Source organism: Leptosomus discolor, chromosome 14 (genome assembly GCF_034619465.1).
Source record: "Leptosomus discolor isolate bLepDis1 chromosome 14, bLepDis1.hap2, whole genome shotgun sequence".
Taxonomy (NCBI): domain Eukaryota; kingdom Metazoa; phylum Chordata; class Aves; order Leptosomiformes; family Leptosomidae; genus Leptosomus; species Leptosomus discolor.
The window spans coordinates 1847717-1869776 of record NC_141404.1 but is presented as its reverse complement, the minus strand read 5'-3'; the positions used below and the strand labels follow the sequence as shown (position 1 = coordinate 1869776).

Sequence of the window (22060 nt, the reverse complement as noted above, 5' to 3'; positions counted from 1 at the left end):
GCCAGCCCCCGCCGCGGCCCCGCTCGCTGTTGTGCCGTGCGTTAACCGTCGTAGCACATCGGCGTGTCCCGTCAGGCAGAGGCGCGTGTAGAGGTGTGGCCCGTAGCCACGTGTAACCTCACGGGCTTGGGGTAGAGAATTAGATCCGTGGGTGTAGTAACTGTCGTGTGTTCGTTGGGGTTCAACTGTTCCTCACCTCATCCTCCATACTTCCTCCCGCTTTTTCGCCCTGTGGAGCAGCAGCACGAGCACTTTCCTCGTAACCGCGCGTCCCGAAAGCGTGCCGGGGTTGTGCCGTGAGCTTGTGCCACGCCAGCTGCTGCCCCCGGGCCGTCCCCTCGAGCTGTTTAATGCAGCCTCTGTTCCAGAGAGCTCAGGAGCCCAGCAGCCACCTCGAGCTTGCAGCGGGCAGGATCGTGCCGCTTGCAGCGGGCCAAAAGCTTCTCCATAGCTTGGCCGTGAAGAATAGAATTCAGACAATCCTGTACCTTTCCTGGAGATGTATTCCACCAAATCAGCTTGCTCCAGGAGGCTCCTTTCCAACAACAGACACGTTTCGCAGCACGGAAGTTAACCACATCGTGGGCTTCGCGTATTTATTTTAAGGATATTAAAAGATTGGAAAGAATTGGAATTCCCCCCCCCCACAATATTTTAAGCTATTCCTAGTGAGGTGGAGGTTTTGCTTAAGTGATCCTCAGTTAGAAGCTCTCCCCCCACGACGACGCTTCTGTATCTCGCGCGGTTTGAGCAGAGCCCTCCCTCTGAGTCCCGTCTACGGGCCGTTGGGATTTCACTGGCTGTTCCGCCTGGCCATGCTGTCGGCTGAGTTTCCCGCCCCTTCGTGCTACAACAGCCACTGACCACCATTTCTTCCCTACTTCTGCTGACCAGCAGTTCCTTCCGGGGGTCATCCGGACCCTTCTCTCTCCACAACCACCCCCCAAAACCGGCCCGCGGCGGCTCGGCCTTAGTTCTGCCTCCTGCAAGGTCATTTCAGCAAAGCTCATCGGCGAATCCCATCGGGACTCGGCTGGGATCAGGCTTTCTCTCTGTACGAGCTACCGCACAGATCTGCGCCTCCCTTTCGGCCCTTCTTTTCCCAAGGGCTGAGGGGAGCGATGGCCTAGTCCCACGCTGGCTCATCCCAGGGCAAGGCCGCGCGCGGCGCAAGACCCTCTCCCACCCCCTGCGAAGCTCGGAAACAGCCTTCGCTGTATCCACTTGAAACCCGAGTTCAGCTGCCTCTATTTTGCTGCAATAAGCATTTCAGCCTCCGATTCTGTAAGAGTTTTAATATCAAACCGATACCGAGCGGGGTTCGCACATTTCAGCTCTTTTGCAGACACCCCCGGCCAAGCAGACCCCGTCCCCGAGCTGCAGCTGTCCCTAACCGTACGTGCGTTGTTGTACAAAGTGGACTGTGTATGAAATAAGCTAAAAATGTTTACAACTTTTGTATATATTATATATATATAAAAATATCTTTTGAGAGAACAATCTGTGACCATGTATTGCCAGTGTCCGTGCACCAACTGCAACTTATTTTCAATAAAGAGTTAAAAAAACGAATAGAAGCAGCCTGCAAAAAATTGGCTAATACTTTATTTAATCAGGGGAGCACAGGGAACAAGGAAACGGCGCCATCAGGCCAAAAGCTCTACCGCTCGGCAGCACCCGCCGAGACAGGAGAAATCCACCGAGAGCCGAGGGGACGCGAGATCCCCCTGCAGAGAACGCGCCTTTCGTCCCCCCGAATGTCACACAGCGAGGGAAGGGCTGGGGGGAAGCGCCGGCGTTGTGGTGCTGATGGGGGCCGGGGGCATCGCGCCCCGCTCGAGAGGAGCCCAAGGCGAGGCAGGAGCCCAAGGCGAGGCAGGAGCCCAAGGCGAGGCAGGAGCCCGGCAGCGTGACCCCTCCTCGGGCGTTGGTGCATCTTCCAGAGCCGGGCAGGCACAGAGCCCGCCCCAGCCCTGGGCAGGGGCTGCAGCCCGGCCCCCACGCTGACCCCCACCCGCTCGGGTGTTCAGAACAGTCTGATGAGGAAACCCAAAGCACTCTGCAGCCCGACAGCAAGCGAAACCGAACAGCGTAAGGCAAGGAAAGCTTCCGGAGCCAGGACGAGCTCTTGCAGCCTGAGCTCAATTTCGTAGAAATGATGCTTATAGAAAAGCAGTGTTTTGCCACTAAAAATTACATAAATTAATTCCAACTTTATTCCTACACCTTAAAAATACCCAAACCTGGTCTGTGGGGAGGGGAGAGAACCAGCTGCTGACAAAAGCCGTGACAAAAAGCTCCCGTCCCTCCCTCCCGGCACAGCTGCTGCTGGAGGAGCGACTTCAACGATGAACCAACTCCCCTCGTGGCTCCGAGGGAGGCGCGGGGTGTAAACGCTCCGTACGCTCCCCCCACATCACCCGTGTTAGTGCAGCCCAGTGTGAACGGGGAGAGGCAGGTAAAGGCACTGCAGATCAACGCCGTCAGGGAGCAGCAGCATCTCGTGGCCCAGGGGGCCGGTGGCTGGAGCCGCCGCGGTCAGTGCGGCCCAGAACCGGGGCAGGCGGCAGATAAAGTCACGGTGAAGGGGATGTTAGGGAGAGCAGAGCCCGAGCCACCGCTGTTACTCCACCTGCAGGGCTCCAAAAGGAGTTGCTTTAAAGAACAGGTTACACAAAAGGGCAGGGGCAACTCCCCACCTCGCGTCCCGCTAACGGCCCGGAGCAGTCCGATCGTTCAAGCAGCAGAAAGTAATTCCGTTTTCAGCCGGGACTTGCCTTTGCTCTAGGGGCAGCCCCGGTGGACAGACGCGCCCCTGGAACGGCCTCACCAGGGAGCAGCAGCTTCCAGTCCTGCACCTTCACACCCCCGGCTGCTGTGATCCTCGTGCTCACGGAAACAGCACAAACACACATCAGGATATTCCAGGGGAAGCCGCTCCTGCTTCCGTTCATTTCAGTGATTCACAGCCTTCCCCCACCCCCAGGAAAAAAAAAAGAAAAGAAAAGAAAACCCCCCCCCCCCCCCAACCCGATGCTCCTTCCCCTCGGGTGTCCCCTGCCCGGCTCCAGAGCAGAAAGTGTTTTCTCAGCTCCCGCCTGTCACAGAGAAAGGGAAAGGTGCCCCCCGCCTGCCCCCCGCCACTTCAGCCTAATTCTACTCGGGCATTTGGGAAGCTCCGGCTCTGGCACAGTCCGGCGAGCCCCGGGCACGGCCCTGCCGAACCCCGCCGGGCTCCCCAGCGGGCACCTGCCTACGGCACCGCCGCCGGCACCGGCTCCCGGCCACACCAAACCGCCAAACCTCACTCCAAAAAGTGCATATTCATAGAGAGAGACTTTTATTGGTCTTCGGGAAAGCTAACTGATGATTCTGCTGATGGCCTGTAAGGAAGGGAACTCCTCGTCCTCGAGGTGCAAAGCTTTGTGGGTGACAACGTCCCGCTGGGTTAGCACTTGCTTACAGGTCGGGCAGATGGAGCAGTCGAGCTCCGAGGTGGAGTCCGTCTGCCAAACATTCTTTTTATTCTTTTTGGGTTTGTTTGAGCTTTGTTTTTCTTTGATTCGGAAATCGTTGTGAGCAGAAAGCAGTTCTTGTTGCTTAACCGTGTCCGGCAACAACACCAACAGCTCGTTAAAAATCTTCTTGAAGTTATCGCCGAGCAGCTCGCGGCAACTTTTGTAGTACTGCGCTGCAGAGATCAGCCCCTTCGGTGAAAACAGAAGTGGAATAATTAGGGGGAAAAAAAGGTAAAAAAAAGAAAAAAAAAGTCCCACCAGGATTCACTTTTTCCCCGAGAGGAAGGTCTGGGGAAGCGGAAGGCTCCTGCCCCTCACCTGTCTGAACTGCCCCGAGTGAGTTTTAAATTTATTGAACTTGGACTCGTCGCTTTGAAGAAATTCCTTAATGGATTGGATCAGCTGGATGTTCCTTTGCTGGAAGTTTTCGGGTATCAAGTACGCCCCGTGACAGGGTTTGGGCCTGCAACCGAAGAGACCAGGAGCGACTCCGAGGTGGGTGCTGTCACACCCCGACGCCGCGGGACGCGCATCGCACGGCTGTGCCCCTCCGTGGGACGTGCCCCCCCGCCTCCCCGGGGCTCGAAGCAGCGCGCAGCCACCCCGACCCGACGGCGAGAGGCGTCCTGGGGAATCCCTGCCTCAGGCCCCAGCCCCACCCAGGGGGACCCCAGCCGCGGGGGACGCTCGGGTCGCTGTAAAGGCGTGAGCGGAGCCGACGGGACCCCCACAGCTGCCCGGGCTGAACCCACATGAGTTTTCCCCATCCCCTCTCCTACAGGCTCCTCACTCGCCCAACAAGGGCCCCCCCAGAGACCCCGGGAAGGGCAGAGCATCGGAGGCCTTGAGGGACCACCACAGCGAGCCCCTCGGGGCCCCGACCGCGCCGACAGCACGGCGCTGAAGCTCCGGATTTCCACATCAGACAGAAGCCGGAGCCGCCCCAACCGCCCGGGTTCTCACCTCCTCCCGCCCGCACAACGCCGGCGCTTTCTTTTACGCCGCTCTCCTGGATCGTGCCCACGGGACGCCCCGACGGGAACCCTCCCGTGGCACCGGGGCAGGACGATCCCCTCCAGGCCTTGCCCGAAGCCCACGCGCCATAACTGAGCCCCCCCCCCCCCCCCCAGCTCCAAGGGCTGCTACTCACTCTTTCAAAGAGGCAGTGACGGGTTCGGAGATGTTGGTGGATGGAATAACAGCGAACCCTGGAGGGGGTTTGCCGACAGGCACCGACAGGCCCGGAGGGGGAGGAGGACTCTTTAGTAGCACCACAGCGTTGAAGCCTGAAGGGAAGCAGAGACGAGGCAGGGCGTTAGAGCACCCGGCTCTGGCACCCGCATGCCACCGGGCAGAGCTAACGCCGGGGGCCTGACGCGCTCTCCAGAAGCGCCACGAAGTCAAGAGTCAGCGGTGCTGACATCACTGTATTGGCCAAAAAAAAAAAAAAAAAAAGCCAACACCAAAACATTAGAGAGGTGGAAATCTGTTGCCTTCACGGTTGGGTCAAAAGCGCTTCACAGCGGCTGATGTTACCCTACAGGGAAAGCGCTTTAATGGTTAATTCACTTTTTGAACAGAAAAATAATTAAAAAAAATCCCCTCGAACTCATGATGAGACAAACTTTTATGTCATGGAGGCGACCAGAAACCCCCCCAGAAGGCACAATGGCAGCAGGCGCCGCACGCCCCAGCGTGCCCCGCAGGACAAACGAGCTCCGCGGTTTGTTCCCCCGTCAAACCCGCCCCGACTCCCGTCCGTGGCCGCGTTCCTCCGGTTTTACAAGGCAACAGCACCGCAAGGGCGTCCCATCTTTGCCGACACCGAACAGGAGCGACCCAGGACAAGCGCCAGCGGGCGCAGGTCACCGCCAGTGGGACCCTCTCTGCCCGCGGGGGCTCCCCAAGCGGCTCTGGGAGCGCAAAAGCCCAGCGGCAGCCGCGGCTCGTCGGCAAAGCGGCGCCAGAAAGAGCGGCTGCTCCTCTCTGAGCCGCCCCAGAGCGCGGAGCAGGGGGAGCCCGGCATCGCCACCGCTTCAGCCGTGACTTACAGAGGACCCCAAGCCCACCGACGTCGCCCTGAGCTCCTCACGGAGCGGGTCGCACGCCCCCTGCTCGCGGCACGTTCCCCCGAGCACAGCCGGCCGTGCCCCGCAGCGCTTACCTGGTGGTGGGGGCATCCGAGCCGACCCTGAGCTCCCAAGAGCTGGGAAGTCTTCCTGAGGTAAAGGGCATTTGTTAGTCACCGTGGGCTTTTTAAGGCCGGGGGGCTCTTTGGGTGCGCTGCAGAGCGCTGACGGTTTCTCCAAGTGGCCGTTGAGGACGGCGGCGGGTCTGTCGGGGGCGCGGAGGGCAGCGGCGGCCGTCGGGGCCGGCTCCGCTTCCGGCGGCTTTTCCCCGGAGGACCTGGGAAACGGCGTCTCCTGAGGGAGGTGCGGGGACGACGGTCTCTGCTTCTCACCCCCCATCTTCTTCTTCTTGCTCACTTTCGTCAGCGTTTGTGAGGTAGAAGCTGCCAGCAAGGACGACACGTCGAACATGGTCGGGGTGTTTCTGATCTCCTGGGTCGTCAGGCCGCCGCCGCCGTCTTCGTCGTCCGACTGAGAGAGTTTATTGCTCTTCTTACCGCCCTTAGTGCTGCTCAAGGATGGTTTTTTGGCCGGCTGGTGGACGCCGGGGTTGCTGATGGCTTTGACCACATTCTTACTGGAACCGTTGCTCCACGCAGACGTGATGTTCGTCACCGTCTTGCTGTTGGGCCTCATTTTGGACACCAGAGCTGGAAAATCCTCCTCTTGGAAAGCGGTTTTCTTCGCGGTCGCTGTGTACGTCAGAGACACCCCGGAGGGGATGGTGGGCGCTGCCGAGGAGGACAAGCTTGGGAAATCTTCTTCCTTCAGCTTCGCCGCCGCGAGCGGGGCCGAGCTGCGAGAGAGCAAACGCACACGCCGTCGCGCCGGGGCTGCAGAACGGGCTCCGGGCCCGCCCGCGCCGCTCCTCCAGCTACGGCTCGGGGGGCACAACTGACCCAGCCCCCAAATGCCCCCGGGCCTGCGAAGCCGTGCGGGGAAGGGGGCTCCCCAAAGCCACCCCAGCCTCGCTGGGGGGGGTCCGTGCCGCCCCAGCACACCAGAGCTGTCCGCGCAGGCACGTTCGAGTGGCCACGTCCTGCCAGGACGCTGCTCTAACCGCCACCAGCTCCAGGAGAGGGCGAGTTTTAGACCTCGCAGCGTACAGCTCCTTCAAGACAACCGAGTTAAAAACGGCCAGAACGGGGAATATTGAGAATTTCCCCGAAATTGCATCACCAAGAGATCAAGCCACCAACGGCAGCAACCCCCGATGCCGCTCAGGCAGGCGACGGGCGCAGACACAGCTGGGGGCAGAAGGGGGCCAGGGCAGGGGTTTCCCCCGCGCTTGTCGTTGAAGCGAGCCGTAAAATTCATCTTCCCCAGGAACGCAGAACGCCAGGGAGTTTCTAAACCTGCCGCCTCACGCCGCGGCCCTGCACAAACTCACCCTTGCAGAGGTCCCGCTGCCGAGCCGATGGCGGGGAAGTCGTCTTGGCTCAAAGCACCATTAGCAGCTGCTTCTTTTGGAGCATTGACAAAAAGAGCAAAGAAACGTTTTCAGCTCAAATCCATCCATCCCCGAGCGGGAGCTACCGATGTACGCGACGGCGGCGTTAACAAGTCCTATTTCCAGCCGCTGATGATGTCACCGACTGTGACATTCCAAAAGGACAGTTTAAATCCACGCACCCCTATTTCCCCTCGATTAACGCACTCGCCATTACGTCACCGTGCACCGGCTGGGGCGTAAGGGGAATTAGAGAGACTCGACATGAGCAGAACAGGGGTCGATACGCACTTTGTGAGGGAACCCCCCGCAGACCGAGACGCCGATGCCCCCGGCCGCCTGCTCCGTGCTCCTACCGGCGGGGAGCAGAGGCTCGGGGTGCTCCCCAGAGCCTGGGCGCTCCCAGCGACGTACGCCAGAGCTGCCTCGTCCGCAAAGCCGCTCCTCAGAGCAGTCCCTCGCACCTCTGCCGCCCCGATGCCCAAGCTGCTCTGCCATCAGCTCCTGGGCAGTCATTTCCCACCCAAACCTCCCTCGTTCCCAGTCTGGATCAGCCTTAAAACCCGAACCCCGCGCTGCGGCCTGCGGCAGGGACAGCCTGGGGACAGCTTGGACGTGCACGCAGCCGGAGCTGGGCAGGCCGCTGGGGGGAGAGAACCTTGCCTGCCGCCCCCAGCTGAGCTGTACCCCTTAACCAGAGCTCCCAGCTCACAAAGCAAGCGCATCATCTCCGAGGGGGAATCCTGTCGTAGGAGCAACGAAACGGCGGCAAACGGATTTGGAGTAACGGTGGCATCAACACGCCACTGCGTCGTAGTTATTTGCCCCAACCGGGACCTGGGTCAAAACAGTTAAAGGCCTGCTTTCACCAGTTGTAAGCTTTTACTGGGACTAACTGGTTCTCAAAAAAGGGGAAACTCAGCTCAAGCATCACAATAGATCAGTCAGGTGCTAGAGCAGGCAATGGCCCGCTCTCGGAGCGCACCGATTTGGATGGGAATCCCACCCCTGCCGTACGTCCGTGGCACCTGGTGTTTCTACCAGCTCCCCTTCGAGTCCAACCCGCTGCGGGAACCCCAGCCCAGCGGGACACACGTCACTGCAAACCCCCGCTGCTGGGGAAGGTTCTGCCCAGCTCTGCCCAAGACCACCAGGCTCCAGGGGAAGGTTCTGCCCAGCTCTGCCCAAGACCACCAGGCTCTGGTGAAGGTTCTGCCCAGCTCTGCCCAAGACCACCAGGCTCTGGTGAAGGTTCTGCCCAGCTCTGCCCAAGACCACCAGGCTCTGAGCACAACCCATGGCGATTCCCGCTTTCCCCCGGCCGATCTCCAGCCCCATCGTGCCCCCCTGCAGCCGCAGACCGTGCCCCGCACTCACCTGGAGCATCGTTTGAAGGCTTTGGCACACGTTTGGAGCTGAGCACTTCGGAATCCCTCAAGTCCTCCTTTTTACCCCTGCTGCTGCTGCTGCTGTCCTCTTTGTCTTCCACCCGTTTCTTCTCTTCTTGCCGTTTGGCTGCCACAGACGCCCTGACAGCTGCCGCAACGTCTCTGTCTTCTTCTTCCCTACGGGACAGGGCAGGTTTTCTGGGTCAAACAGTACGGATGACCCAGCAGCTTTGTCTCCCTCCACCCCTGCGGTGTCAGCTCCTGTGACTGTCCCTGACCTGGTGCCGCCGCCTGCCGAGAAGGCTGAACCGAACCCACCGCTCCAGCGCGCCCTGGTGCGGCAGGCAACGCTCGCCCCCTGGATCTGCAAGTTCTACCCACGGTAATAACAATCCAGGCCAGAAGAAACGCGGGTGAGCGGGGAGAGACAGTACCACGGACGCACGGGGACGCCTGTCTCTCCCATTCGTTTTCAAGGGTATGGAATCATCCTCGCAAGGCCGCAGTTTGTCACAAACTCTCAACACATGCACGATCCACATGCGACACCAACGTACAAGTGTTCAGGGGTGGACTGTTTTTCCCCCCCCCCAGTGAAATCACCAGTAATGAACCAGCTGACTGTCCAGCGAGAAAAAGAAATTAAAAAAATAGCTGTGCAGTATGTAGAAAGCGCTCGGGTCTTGTGTGGATGAAGAGACATAGAAATGCAAAATTTCATTTCAATACTTAACCCTCTTCTTTTTCCAAAGCCCTCAGTCTGGCCACACAGAGATCTGTTAGTTCAAGGAAAAGCACGGTCCTTAGAACAGAAACTTCATGATGACCCAGACCAAAAAGTCCATTAAACCTGCAAACACTTGGCACTTGCTTCAGAAAATCCCCCTTGCAAAAGCCAGCACGCAAACAGCCGCCGAAATGAATTTCGGATTCTGAGTTTACTTCACCCCCACGCTGCAGACTGCATTGTTTGCTCCTGTGCCTTCAGTCCAGAGAGCTGAAACTTCACACCAAATAATTTCACTCTGGCCCAGCGTGCAGTCAGCACCACGCAGGCTTCGACTGAAAGCTGGGTCTGCTCCCGCCTAAGGGCTCGCTACGGAGGCTGCCAAATTTCGCACCCGCTTCCTTCCTACCGGTCCGCCAAAACACGGTTAATTGTCAAGTGAAGAACGACACGAAGCAGCAATAAAAATCCACCACCACAAGTCGTGCTGCTCACCTCTTGTATCTCCAGCTGCCTCTTCTGTTCTGCTGACTCCCTCGGCCGCCCAACCTGCCCGACCTCCCCTGCCTGTTGTACCTGTCAACTTCTTCGTAGTCCTCTCCACCTATAACACCTAAACAGGAGGGATGGTTGATCACTCTCAAAGTTATTTCTCTGACCTGAAAAAAGCAAAAATAGGCTAGTACAAGCAAGCCTGTCTTGGTCCCTTGCTGACGGTTAAGCTGCCCAGGCAGCCTTCAGGGCTGCCACGTCACAATACGTTTTACAGCACGTGGATTCCACGTGTTGCAACCTGCGGTGTGAGTTTTGAGTAGGTTTGGGGTTGATGCAGAGATCTCTCTGCATCCAGTGCCACACACAGGAAAAGTTCACGGGTACGGCGATCTCTGCCCTCCCACTTTGCTCTCAGGCTCCATCTTCGTTGCTAATTTGTCTTAACTGCAACACGAGTCATTCAGGTAATTACGAACTGGGGAAGGATGGCGGCCATTTTCCTAAAATTATGTATCATCGTTAAATCCACACACGGGGGGGAAAAAAAGAAAAAAAATGATCAAACCGTTCAGGCAGGAAGAGACCTCTGGATGGGATCTGCTCCATCCCCCCACTGACAGCAAGGCCAACCCCGAGGCTGCGTGAGGTCGCCCAGGGCCTTGTCCGGTCCCGTTCTGGTGACCTTCTTGGGCAACCTCGAGATCCTCTCGGGGTCCTATGCCAGGGTTTGCCCACTCTCTTTGTAAAGAATTCCTTCCCAGCTAGGAACCGGTCCCCAGTTGCTCTCGCAACCCCCCAGAGCGGTACCAACGGCTCCGTTTCGCCCCAAACGGCTCCGTTCCACCCCCCCCCCCCAGCCACGCTTACCCTCGCTCCTCCTGGGGTGCCTGGGGGCGTAGCTGAACTGCAGGTCTATCTGCCGGTTCTGCCGGGCCTCCGCCCTGCTCTTGCTGTGGCAGGCGGTTTTGTGCGCTTTGTAATCGATCTCGGTGCGGAAGGCGTGCGTGAACTGCTCGCTGCTGCAGCGGCCCTCCTCGCAGAGGAAGTGCTTCTCGCGGAAGTGCTCCCGCAGGTACTCGTAGTCGCTGCCGAGAGAAGAGGGGCCGAGCTGGGGCCTTCCCCGAGCATCTCGCCGACAGCCCGCGGCTGCGCCGGCAAGATGGGGAGCTCAGGCAAGCCCAGGCAGTCGGTGCCCTGTCCCCGGGCGAGCTCTCCTGCGGGCACCGCTCCCGCACAGTCCACGTAGGCCTTGAGGCACGATCCCAGATGTTGAGGCAAACCTGCCGGCCGGCCCTCGTACGGCGGGGCACGGGCTTCACAAAATTCACTTCTACCTGCTGCGCACGGGAGCTTTGGAGCATCACAGCCAGCACACGAGACGGCTGCTGCAGAACGCGGACTTTTCAGGTTTAACACTAAAACTTCAGAACAAGAACTTGAGGGGGGGGCTACCCCCCACGCTGCCCAGCGCTGAATAAACACCCCCACTTTGCAATCTCACAGATTGTGGAGCCCGTTTTGCGCACGTCAAACCAGCCAGAAAGCGATTACTTTGGCTGTTGGTGTGAGGAACAAGGGAGATCGCAGCCAACCTGCTCGCGTTCCTGCCCTCTGTTTTCAAGCACTATTCCTCCCAAAATTCAAAGCAGACCCAAGCAATTTTTCACCCCTCAAAATTCAAGCTACTTCACAAAATCCACTTCTACCTGCTTCACACGTGAACTTTGCAGCATCACAGCCAACACACGAGACAGCTGCTGCAGAATGTCGACTCTAAACGTTTAACACCAAAACTTTAGAACAAGAACTAGCCAGGAAGCGATTACTTTGGATGTTGGTTTGAGGAACAAGGGAGATCGCAGCCAACCTGCTCGCGTTCCTGCCCTCTGTTTTCAAGCACTACTCCCCCCAAAATTCAAAGCAGACCCAAGCAATTCCCCGCCCCCCCCTCAAAATTCAAGCTACAGAAAGAAGGAATAAACTCCTTGCACAAACCTGTAGTATTCCTGAGCACCATCGGAGTCGCAGAAGTGACAAAAATAATGATCTCGTCTCAGGTGCTTCAGTAGCTCGTCGTTATCCAGATACCGCTCGTCACAGAATTTACACAGGGGGTGCCCACGGTGAGAGGTGTCGTCCGGGTCGCCGTGGATTCGGTGGCGGGCGAGGTCCTTGCGAGAATACCACTTCCGCTCGTGAGTGAAAATCTGAAGGAACACACACACAGAGACACGTGTTGTGTCTTGGGAACAGAGAGCAAGCGGCTTCGGCCGGCTTGTGCACAGCCTGTCCGCCTGCAGGAGCGGAAGATCGGCTTCAGGCCGGCGCAGTTTGACAACCGACACCTGAAGTTGTCGGTGAAGAGGAACCAAGACTCAGGCGATAGATCCGAATTAAATCTAACTTGCGTTTCACTCAGTTTGACCGTTGGAAACGGAGCTAATTCACCTTCTTCCCCTTCACCTTTTTTTTGGGTGTATTAATATAATGCAGCAACTTTAAATTATAATCTCTAGTGGGGAAAAAAAATCCTAAATATGCATTTAGGAACACACAGTATTTTACAAACTTGAACTAAAACCCCCGTAACCCAGACGGGAGCTGGTTCACCTTCCTCAGATAGCAACCACCCCCCGACAGCCACGCAGAAAGGACGGTTCAGTGAATAAATTTCACGTTATAAGCCAATCTTCTGTCCCTACTAACAGGTTTTGGTAGGGCGGGTTCTGAAGATGCCACAGAATCAACACGCCCTCGAGAACGGACTGTTACTTCCCGCCTAGACGAGGCCTGGTGGCTTGTTCTAGGAAAGGTCCATTCAGCTGGGCTGAGGGTGACGGACCGAAGCTTCGGCAAGTTGAAGGACCTCCTTTTCAGTGGGTACCACCAACACAGAACGTTTTTCTGCCAAATAAAAGTCTCTGCAATTAAAAGCCAACAAGTTCTGACATTGTTTGTGAATTCTCTGGGAGAGACAACAGCAGCCAAGTTCCCCCAGTGAGGGCTACTTGAGCTGATGGTGGAAACGCCTCTTCACCAGAGCTCAAAGGACGCTGCAACCGAAAGAAGGGGTCTTGCCCTCCCTGGCCGCTTCCCCTGAAGGAGCTCTAGCGACTGCACGGCCACAGGGAAGAGTCAAAGCAAGCTCAGCGACAGCAAACCCGGCCGAAACCCCCCAAAACGTGTCATTCGGGTCAACCCGACCACTTCTGTCCCCGTCCCTGTCGGCAGCACGCCGCAGCTCAGTCGGCACAAACCCGCCGTGGCACCACGGCACAAACGCGTTTCTCCGATCCGATACGTAATCGGTTTCGGAGAAGACAAACACCCGTACAAAACCGTACGTCACGAGGTCTAAAAATCCGCGTTCGTGGATCGAACGCCCTCCTACAAGGAGGAACGCTGACAGCTGACAGACACCGAGCTCAGCAGCCCCAGAACTCACTCAACAGGAGCTGCTGATTTTGCCCGAGGCGTAACTCAAACGCAAACCCCGCTCTAGCTCCGAGGGAAGGCGGGACCCCGACTTCCAGGCTGTGACAAGGCATCGCCTGCCAGACGCGACAGCGGCCCTTCTAGGTGAAGCCAAACAGACGAGTAATTAACCATTTCACCAGGAACAAAGGCTGAAATCCCCAAAGGACCAACAGCACCTATTCACAAACTTTCTGTATTGTAGAGTTCAGCCTGAATCCTGTATCCCGTGGATGTTTCTGGAAAATAAAGCCACCTTTGCATCGCTGCAGTGCCTTGGCTGGCACGAGCCACACTCTCCCTATGCACAACGGATCCCTGGGCAGGGCTGGCAGCTCGTGCCAAGAGAGCAGCCCTTGATCTCAGCCCGCAGCATTTCACCTGCCCTCAGGCCCCATGGCCTGCCGTTCGTTTCTGGCATCCTTGTGCAGACAGGGCAGGGTCTTCAGCTGGGCGCCTTGCTCGTCAGCCCACTCCTGCAAGCCCCAGTATACCCCAGCAGCCCTGAAACACCTCTGAGCAAGTTGAACAAATTTTTCCTACCTTAGGGAAGGCTGGACTTTGTATTGAATAGTCATTCCTTGCGTTTTCAAATTACTAATCATCCTGTCCTTTCCCAGGATTGGGTTTAAAGGATTCACAGTCTTTAATTCTGGGATGTTCTTTCTCTACCACTGCTTTTTCAGAGCCCTTCTTTTTCTAGCAGTTGACCAGTGGTTGACCCCGCAAGTCCTCAAAGCGTGCACGGCCTGGGAGAACCAGGAATCCACCAACAGAAAGTGGAAACGTAGTGGGGTGGGACTGAAAAAAATCAAAGAGGCTGCTGATGGCGATGGCAAAGCGAGGAGTTTTAAGGCTCAGAACCCATCACCTTTCCAGACACAGGCAACCCAGCTGGCCAGTAACTGGTTGAGCTTTCGCAGCGTGCTGGTTTTGGCTGGGATAGAGTTCATCTTCCTCACGCAGCTGGCACGGGGCCGCGTTTTGGCTTTGGGCTGGAAGGAGTCGCGGTAACAAGGAGGTGGTGGGGCTCACCCAGCGCCAAGGCCTTTCCTCCTCAGCCCGCCCCACCCGGAGCTGCCCCCCGCCGACCAAAGGGATATCCCACGTGACGTCATGCTCAGCGCAGAAAGCTGGGGGAAGGAGAAGGAAGGCGGGGGGGGGTGTTGGGAGCGGCGGCATTTCGGCTTCCCAAGTCACCGTGACGGAGCCCGGCTCTCCCGGAGGTGGCTGCACCCCTGCCTGCGATGGGAAGTGGGGAAGGGACTCCTCGGTTTGCTTCCCCTATGGGCGGGGCCTTTGCTTTCCCTGGGACTTTTGTCTTTGCCCCGACCCAGGAGCTTCCTCACTTTTACCTTTCCGATTCTCTTCCCACGGGCGGGGGAAGCCGGCGAGCGGCTGCGTGGGGCTGAGCTGGGGTTAAACCGCGACAAGCAGGTTGTCAACTCCATTTTACACCAGCCCCTGACCACGCTCTGTTGTACCTCAAACGCAGCAGGCCTCAACTGCAGGCAGCAGCGAGTTTCATTTTCCAATCAAGTCAACAAAATGCAGGAAATTTGCCCCGAACACACAAACAGGATAATGAAATCAAACTATATTTCATTAACCAGCAAGATGGACTCTCGTCCTCTACACAATCCAACTGTACATGCTACGTTAACTCTGATCAGAGACGCAAACCCTTCACTCCACGATGCATTCTGCTTTCTGAACTGGCCCCAAATATTTCTTTTAAGTCACAGTTTTAGCTCGTGAAGTCACCACAGGTACAAGTCTTAACAGACGCCCCATGTCTGCTGTTACAGCTGCAACACAGCCTGCCTACGACGCCGGATTCCCTTTCTATCAGAAGTCAGGGTCTGGCATTTCGTGGTGGCAGAGGAGCTAACAACATCAGAAGGTTATTAACATGGTTGGGTTTCATTTAAAATCTAATCCACTGAGAACCTCCAGGCCTTCATTAATCAGCCAGTGGAAGAAGAAAGACTTAAAACCAAGCAAGTGGCCTCGCTGCAGGCAGACAGAGGAAACCTAACAATTAAATCAGCGCTGTTCCGCCACCCCCTCCTTCCCACCTGCCCAAGCGCTGCCGCAGTCACCCCAGGAAGCACCCCACGCCCAAACACAGAACCAGCTCACCTTTAAGTGTTTAACACAGAGCTTGCAACAGAAGAGTTCGTGCTGCTTCCTCATGTGCTGTTCCAGATCTGCAAAGGTGTTGAAGGGCTTCACATCCGGACACAAGGAGCATTCATGCTGCAGCAGCTTCCTACGGGACAAGAGAGGTTTCCCGGACGTTATCAGATTCCCTCTTGGCAACCTGATCCCTTCATCCAAAAACAAATAGTCCGGCGGCGGCAGGAGGCTGCGTGTTTACAGCTCCCCCAGCAACTCGCGAGGGGGTTGGCGTCCTGCTTGTTCCACGAAGACTCTGTCCCACGTCAGGAACAGCACAGGACCAAGTCACGAGAGGAAAAGCTGAACAGACGCCGCGTAAGACACCGACGCTGTGAAATTCCGGGGGGGGGTTGGAACCCGTCCACGGGACAAACCCAGCCCTCGCTGACCGAAGGTTCAGCTGATCCCTGCAACGTCCACATCCCACTTTCTGCCGTCAGGAACTGAGGGATGCGGCGGGGACGGGTAACGAATGGCAACAGAAAAGGACAGGGGAAAAAACCAACCAAACAAAAAACCCCACAAACCCCCCCAGCGATTCCCAGCAAGGGCTGAAGACCGAGCGCTGGTCTCAGCAGAGACCCCGCTCCCTCGCACCTGACTGTTGCCCACGGAACTGGGGGCCACGCTCCAGAAATCGTGTCGGCAAAAGCAACGCCCAGAGCGGGCGTATCAGCAGCCGGAACGCGCTTCCACTCGCTAAACCCACCGCCCAACTCCACGGATACGAAGTCATCCCCGACTGAGCGTTCCGGGGAATTCACCTTCTTGGCCCACATCCCGTCGGATACGACGCACAATGCTCCAGGCACACGGCACCGCTGCCTGCCTGCTCTCACCTTTTCTCACTCTTCTTTCCTTTCAACTGCTTTTAATTATCTTAAATTAAGCACGTTAGGAAGATTATTTTTAGAACACGACGCTGGTGCCACATTCTTCACTCTGCGCTGTCCTTTTGCTGCATTGGGGTTTTTTTACGTGACCCCTTTTCTCCCCCATTTCAAACTCAGATCTCTGCAAGCAGACAAGGTCGCTCTTCTTTTCGTACAACGTGTGGTACAACTGGTTTTGATCAGCCCTTCTCGCCAAACACAACTCTAACAGTAACTCGGTCTTTACCGGCTCCCACCACACCACGCAGGGAACGAGAAGCCTTTCAGCGAGGCTGCTCTGGCTAAAGAGGCAAAAAAGCAACTTTTATCGCCAGAGCAACGCTTCCACGTCACGTGTCGGTGAATTCAACGCTCCAGGAGCTTTGCTGCCCACGGGGCTCCGGCCTCGCACCCTTCAGAGCCGCCCGCGGTGCCCAACGCCCGCGGCACGGCAGCCGCTCGGCTCCCACGGCACAAAACCGCCCTCTTCCACCCTGTAACGCGGGTAAGAACAGGCTGCTCGGGGGAGCTGTCACAGAGAGGATTCCAGCCCTTACCTGTACAGCGCATAAACGTCTCCATCTGTAAAATATATGTCGTATTTCTTCTCATGCTGCAGCTGGTGAAGTGCTATGGTGGAGAAGGACGTGAGCTTCCGTCCGAAGACAACCTGCGGGCGACACGAGAGTCAGCGGGAGCACAGCCAGGGCTCTGGGATTCCAGGCAAACTCCTCCCTGGATCACCGGGGCACTGCGAGCTCGGACAAGGCTTGCAGAGCGTCGTGTCGGTCCCAGCTGCTCGCCACCACCGCCGGGTACTGCCCCCGCAGCTCCCTGCCAGCTTCCAGCGAGGGAGCCAGCTCAGGGGAAGGTGGATTGGACCAGCCTGGGCTTTGGATTTTGAACCAGGTTGGGAAACTCTTTTGAGGGTGTGTTTTGCTACTGCAGCTGTGCTAAGAGTAAATATCTTCAACCAGTTCGACCCCTTCTGCAGCAAAGGCCTGCCGAGAGCCCCGCACTCGCCCTCCTCCTGCCTCCTGGTGGGAGATCACACAGAAACCTGCAGCCTGTGAGTGACAAGTGACATTCCTCGCAGCCTGACCGGGAAACGGCTGTTTCTTCTTTCCTTAACTACCAGGAAAGGGAGAAACCAAACGCTACATCACTTCCCAAACCAGCTGTACGACCTACCCCCCCGCTAAGGGAGCCTGCTCGCTCCCACTGCCCTGCAAGCAGCGTGGGGCTCCCACCGCGGCCATTCACGACGTTACACCCGTCTTCAGAAGCCCCCCTACTGCCGGTCTGCGCCAGCACACGCTCCCAGTTTGGGAAGTGCTGGGGTAGCAGCGACATTTGTGAGACGGCTGGAGTTGCCTGCACCCGCTCAGACAGGCTGGGTCACAAACGCAGCGAGCGCCTTTCGGTTCTTTTCTTACAGTAAACGCTGTAGATCTAGAAATACTTGAGGTCTTAATAAAAGCATTCAATTATATGATGTGCACGTCGTTTAGTCTTGTTAAATCACTCCTCTACCCTTGTTGGGGCGAAATACCATGGGACAAGTCTTTTGTGTCTGGTTTTGTGGTGTTTTTTTAAAGCTTTTTTTACACTGAGGCTGATGCTAAGTTGACCAAAACAAAAAATATACCCAACCTGCTGAAGTACCAAGCTTAAAGGAAAGAGAATAAAAGTTTAAGGTTGTTGGATAAGTGACAACTACCTCTAACTCCAATTAGTTAAAGAAATGAGTTCCAGTGAAACTGTATTGACATTTCATCCCAGCCCAAAGTGAGTTTTAGAGGAACAGCTTGCTGGAAAGGAGGTTTTATCACAGGAGTCCAACACGATTTCCTGCAGCAGTTCCACGAACGGTCGCACACCCCCGGGCACAACCAGCACCCCCACGGGTCCTCCAACACCCACAGCCCCTCCGAGCCTGACCCAAGCACACGCCAGGGTTAGTTTCCAGGGGACCAAGGAATCCCTCCCAGCTCCACTGCAACAACTACACGTCACCAAGAGCACGTGTCACCACGAGTCTGTCCTGCTCTCTCCTCCGCCCCGGCCTGCGCTGCCGCTCACCTTCACGGCTTTATTCCCCCCGGACGCTCTGCTGCCACACCTGCCAGCTCGGCCTGCATGACCCCGCCGGAGGTTTGGCAGCGCCGGACCCGCCTGTGCCAATTCCACGCACCAGGCAAACGGGGAGACCCGGGCTTAGGCCCCGCACACACGTTCAGTTCATTCGGCGGCGGTTTGGGGGTGGATTTATGCGCCCCAATGTCTGTTTTCCTTTCCTTGGGGCAGGTGGCTGGACAGACAGAGCAGCATTAGAGCGGCACTTAAAGACAAGGGGCAGGGGGGGTGGAAGGAGCACAGCCATTAAACGTGACCTCCCAGGCAATTATAATGAAAGGATCGTTTTAACCAGTTAATAAAGGAGGCAGAAAGATGGCCGAGCGAACCGAAGTTCAGGCCACATAACAGCAATATTACAAAACTGAGGAGCTCTCGAGATTCACAGTCCACCCGCAGCCCTGAGACAAGCAGGTTGAAGGATGAAGAGCAACGTCACAGCTGGCTTCTTCCCGAGCCGGGAGAAGCGGAGCAGCAGCCCCTCAGAGGATGACCGGAGATGAAATGACTCCCACAGAGTTTCCTTCTGTCCACAGAGCTACTCGGGTGCCAGTTTCAAAACCACATCGCCCCTCCTGGCCTCCACAACGTCTGAGGATCTTCAGCACACGGCCCAAGCCCCTCCGACCACTTGAGTAATACGAAAAGCAGCCAAAGCAAACGGTTTGGGAGGTGTGGGGGGGTGCGTGTCTCCTCCTTTCGCCAAGGGCAGAGCCCCCTCCCCCGATACTTTTGTTTTATTTCACTTCCTAAACCACCTCGGGATATTTCACTCGGTGCCAGTGCCAATTCTTTTGGTCTTAAAGGGTTTGGTTTTCTCTGCAGCGGTTCTGCAAACACAAACTCAGGCAGGAGGATTTGTTTTAACAAACGTCCTCGAACAACTTCTCTCCCCGCGGCTCACGAGACCCTCGGCTCCCTCGGCACAGACTCCGCAGCGGAGCCCTGAGCGATCGCACCAGCGAGCCGTGAGGAAAACAGGAATCTATCCCAAAAAAAATCTATCCCAAAAGTTCTAACCGAGGGGAGATTACTTTTTAAGCACACGCCCAACAGCCAGCTCACGCTCCCGGGAACCGGAGGCCGACGCAGCCCGGTGGGCTGGAACGCAAGGCATGAGCAAGCCCTGAAAGAACACAAAGTATGTTCTCCCCCAAGCTTAAAATCAAGTCAGGAATTCGGCAGGATGAGCGAGTCATCCGAGATCACACGCTACCAACTCTGGAGAGCAAGGCCTGCTGAGCTAAAAAACAAACTATCGCCCCTTCAAGTTCCATTTTCTTCATATTTTGTTCCCAACACGCCTCCATCTCCTCCGTGAAGAGCAGTCACGCCACCGGGAGCGACACAAACGGCAGACAAACCCGGAAAGCACCCGGCTGGGGGCTGGTTCCCCCCCCGCCCCAGCACCACTCAGCAAATTTCACGAGTCGCTCCCCAGCCCGAGGCCTCCCCCCGCCCCGCGGCCCCGCTCCCCACGGCAGCCGGCCCCAGCCCAGCCCCGCGGGGCGCCGCCAGACCCCGGCATCGGGCAGGGAAGCGGGGAGGGAGCGGCCCCAGCCCCGCCGGGTGCGAGGGCGCCGGTCCCGGCCTCACCTGGCCCAGCTCCTCCCGGCACACCGCGCAGTACCGCACGCCGCACAGCGCCCGCATCCGCACCGAGCACCGGTAGCAGATGGGGTGGTCGCAGCGGCCCAGCGCCACCACCTCCAGCTCGCCGCAGCACAGCACGCACGACCCGTCCGTGGGGCCCGCCGCCGCCGCCGCCGCCGCCGCGCCGGAGGCCGAGGCGGCCATGGCGGCGCCGACCCGCCGCGGCCTAGGCCCCGCACCGCCTAGCAACCACCCGCACCATCGAGAGGCGGCCTAGAGCGCCGCCCGCACCGGCAAGCGACTCTCCGCCCGGCTTCCGACCATAGAGAGCCGCCGACGGCGCAGCGCCGGCCTGGCTAACCATCGAGTCTCCGCCTAGAGCGGCGCCTCGCTCCCTTACGTACGCCTTGCGGCAGCTAGAGCGCCACTCCTCCTGACGTCACCCCCGCCTCCTCCACCGCCGGACCATAGAGGAATAGGCCAGAGCGCCCCGTCGCGCCGCGCTAGCCGTGCTCTTGCAGGCCTTTGACCATAGAGAAGCGCCGCCCGGAGCGCCTCCGCGGCAGGGCCCCTCTAGCCGCCTCTCGCTGGTCTCCCCTCAGGCGGAGGCGGCCCGCGGGAGCCATTTGGTGACCCTTTTCCCGGTGGCCCTGGCAGGGCCCGGGAGAGGACGAGCAGTGCCCGGGCGGCTGTGTCACCTCGGGGCCTGCCCTGGGCGAGCTGGAGCCCGTGGTTGTGGGGAGATGAAGGACCCCAGGCCCCAGCACCCCTGGCTGTGGGGAGATGAGGGACCCCAGGCCCCAGCACCCCTGGCTGTGGGGAGATGAGGGACCCCAGGCCCACTCCTGGCACCCTCGGGTGCCGCCCCGCGCCTGTGGCAGGGGGCTGTGAGGCAGCAGGGCACTGGCTTCCCCTCACCTCGGACAAGGTATTTTGGCTACACCGTGTGTGGTGGGGCTGGTGTCCTGCAGATGTGGCAGGGTGGTGAGCTGCCGGCAGCGGGATGGTGGGTTACGTGGGGTTTTGCCAGGGCAAACAGCCCCACGACGGATGCGCTGGGCCTGCAGCTCTGCCCCTGGGTTGATTTTATACCACAGGCATCTGGTAGCCTCGGTGTAAGCTGGGTGCGATTGGAAGAAAACCCCCAAAACACCACCAAAAACCTGTTAAAAAGTGTGCTTGAACCACGATGGGAAATAGGATATCGTATCCATTAGAAAAGTGCCACAAATGGGCATGTTCAGAGCACAGGCTGTCAGAGAAATGTCCGTGTGCTCCAGGTCGTGATTCACCTGTTCGGTATCTGAGCATGTGACGGCTGCTTGAGGTTTTGGAGCGAGTTAAGGTGAACTGGAGTTAATCATTTATGTGCCTGGTTGGTTGGTAGAGAAATGTATGTTCCTGCGCTTGCTTTGAGGGCTGATTTCGTGTTTTAAAGGCTGGTGTGTTGCTGGGACTCAGAGATGAGAACTGCAGCTCCTTAAACAGAAGAGGGTGCTCCAGGAGCACGGAGAACAGCGCTAACAGGGGCTCAGCAGCCATGTTCCTCTGGAAGTAAAGGAAAAAAAGTGTAAGAGCTGCTTTGAGGACAGCACAGAAGAAGAGTCACCCACCTTTCTTTTTCTCCTAGACCAATGTGGGGTCACTTGGCTTTCCACGTGTGAAAAACCAAAGCAGATCCCTGTCAAACACGGAAGCTCTGCTTCAAGATCTACCCAAAAAGGGTCAAGAAACCCCAAGATCCTGGCGCGAGGCACTCGTTCTGCCACATCGCTGTCTGTGTCACCAGGTGAGCAGCGCGTCACTCCGCTTAGCAAACACTCCTGGAGTCCTGTCCCCTGAGTCAGGGCCTGCCATCTGTCCCCGAAATGACCAAATGGCCCAATTTGTTGTGGGTGTCTCCCGTGACCTGCGGAGCTGGTGTTGGAGGATGACTGAAGAATGAGTCCAGGACACACTGTGGCTCAGTGAAGCAGGGCGATGCTCGGGTTGCTCGTTGGCACAATAGAACCCTTAAAAATAAACCACAAAATAAACTGTATTTTTGTAGGAAGGGAAATGGAGGCAAACCACATTAAAATGGACGGTGAATTCCTT

General features: G+C 57.5%; 1 protein-coding gene across 2 annotated transcripts; it reads right to left on the bottom strand.

Annotated features, from left to right (window-relative positions):
* Positions 1 to 3317: 3317 nt before the first annotated feature.
* Positions 3318 to 20167, bottom strand: ZNF598 (zinc finger protein 598, E3 ubiquitin ligase). Of its 2 annotated transcripts, XM_086472897.1 has the most exons (13): positions 19967 to 20167; positions 16792 to 16904; positions 15324 to 15453; positions 11703 to 11914; positions 10575 to 10792; positions 9708 to 9825; positions 9220 to 9261; positions 8475 to 8662; positions 7038 to 7110; positions 5683 to 6443; positions 4669 to 4804; positions 3837 to 3984; positions 3318 to 3707 (listed from the first exon to the last, which is right to left on the bottom strand). In XM_086472897.1, exons 1-13 carry the CDS (start codon positions 20165 to 20167, stop codon positions 3360 to 3362), a joined length of 2688 nt encoding a protein of 895 aa, XP_086329023.1. In that variant the 3' UTR covers positions 3318 to 3359. The 2 variants fall into 2 exon arrangements, with proteins under 2 accessions (XP_086329023.1, XP_086329024.1); XM_086472898.1 differs by lacking the exon at positions 9220 to 9261 and having other exon boundaries at positions 3837 to 3981.
* Between the last annotated feature and the right edge of the window lie 1893 nt (positions 20168 to 22060).

Coding starts and splice junctions, on each gene's coding strand:
- ZNF598 (XM_086472897.1), bottom strand. CDS start 20,167: ATGGCCGCCTCGGCCTCCGGCGCGGCGGCGGCGGCGGCGGCGGCGGGC. Junction 9,262..9,707: donor GGCAGCTGGAGATACAAGAG/GTGAGCAGCACG, acceptor TTGAACTAACAG/ATCTCTGTGTGGCCAGACTG. Junction 4,805..5,682: donor TCGGATGCCCCCACCACCAG/GTAAGCGCTGCG, acceptor GCTTCCCTTCAG/GCTTCAACGCTGTGGTGCTA.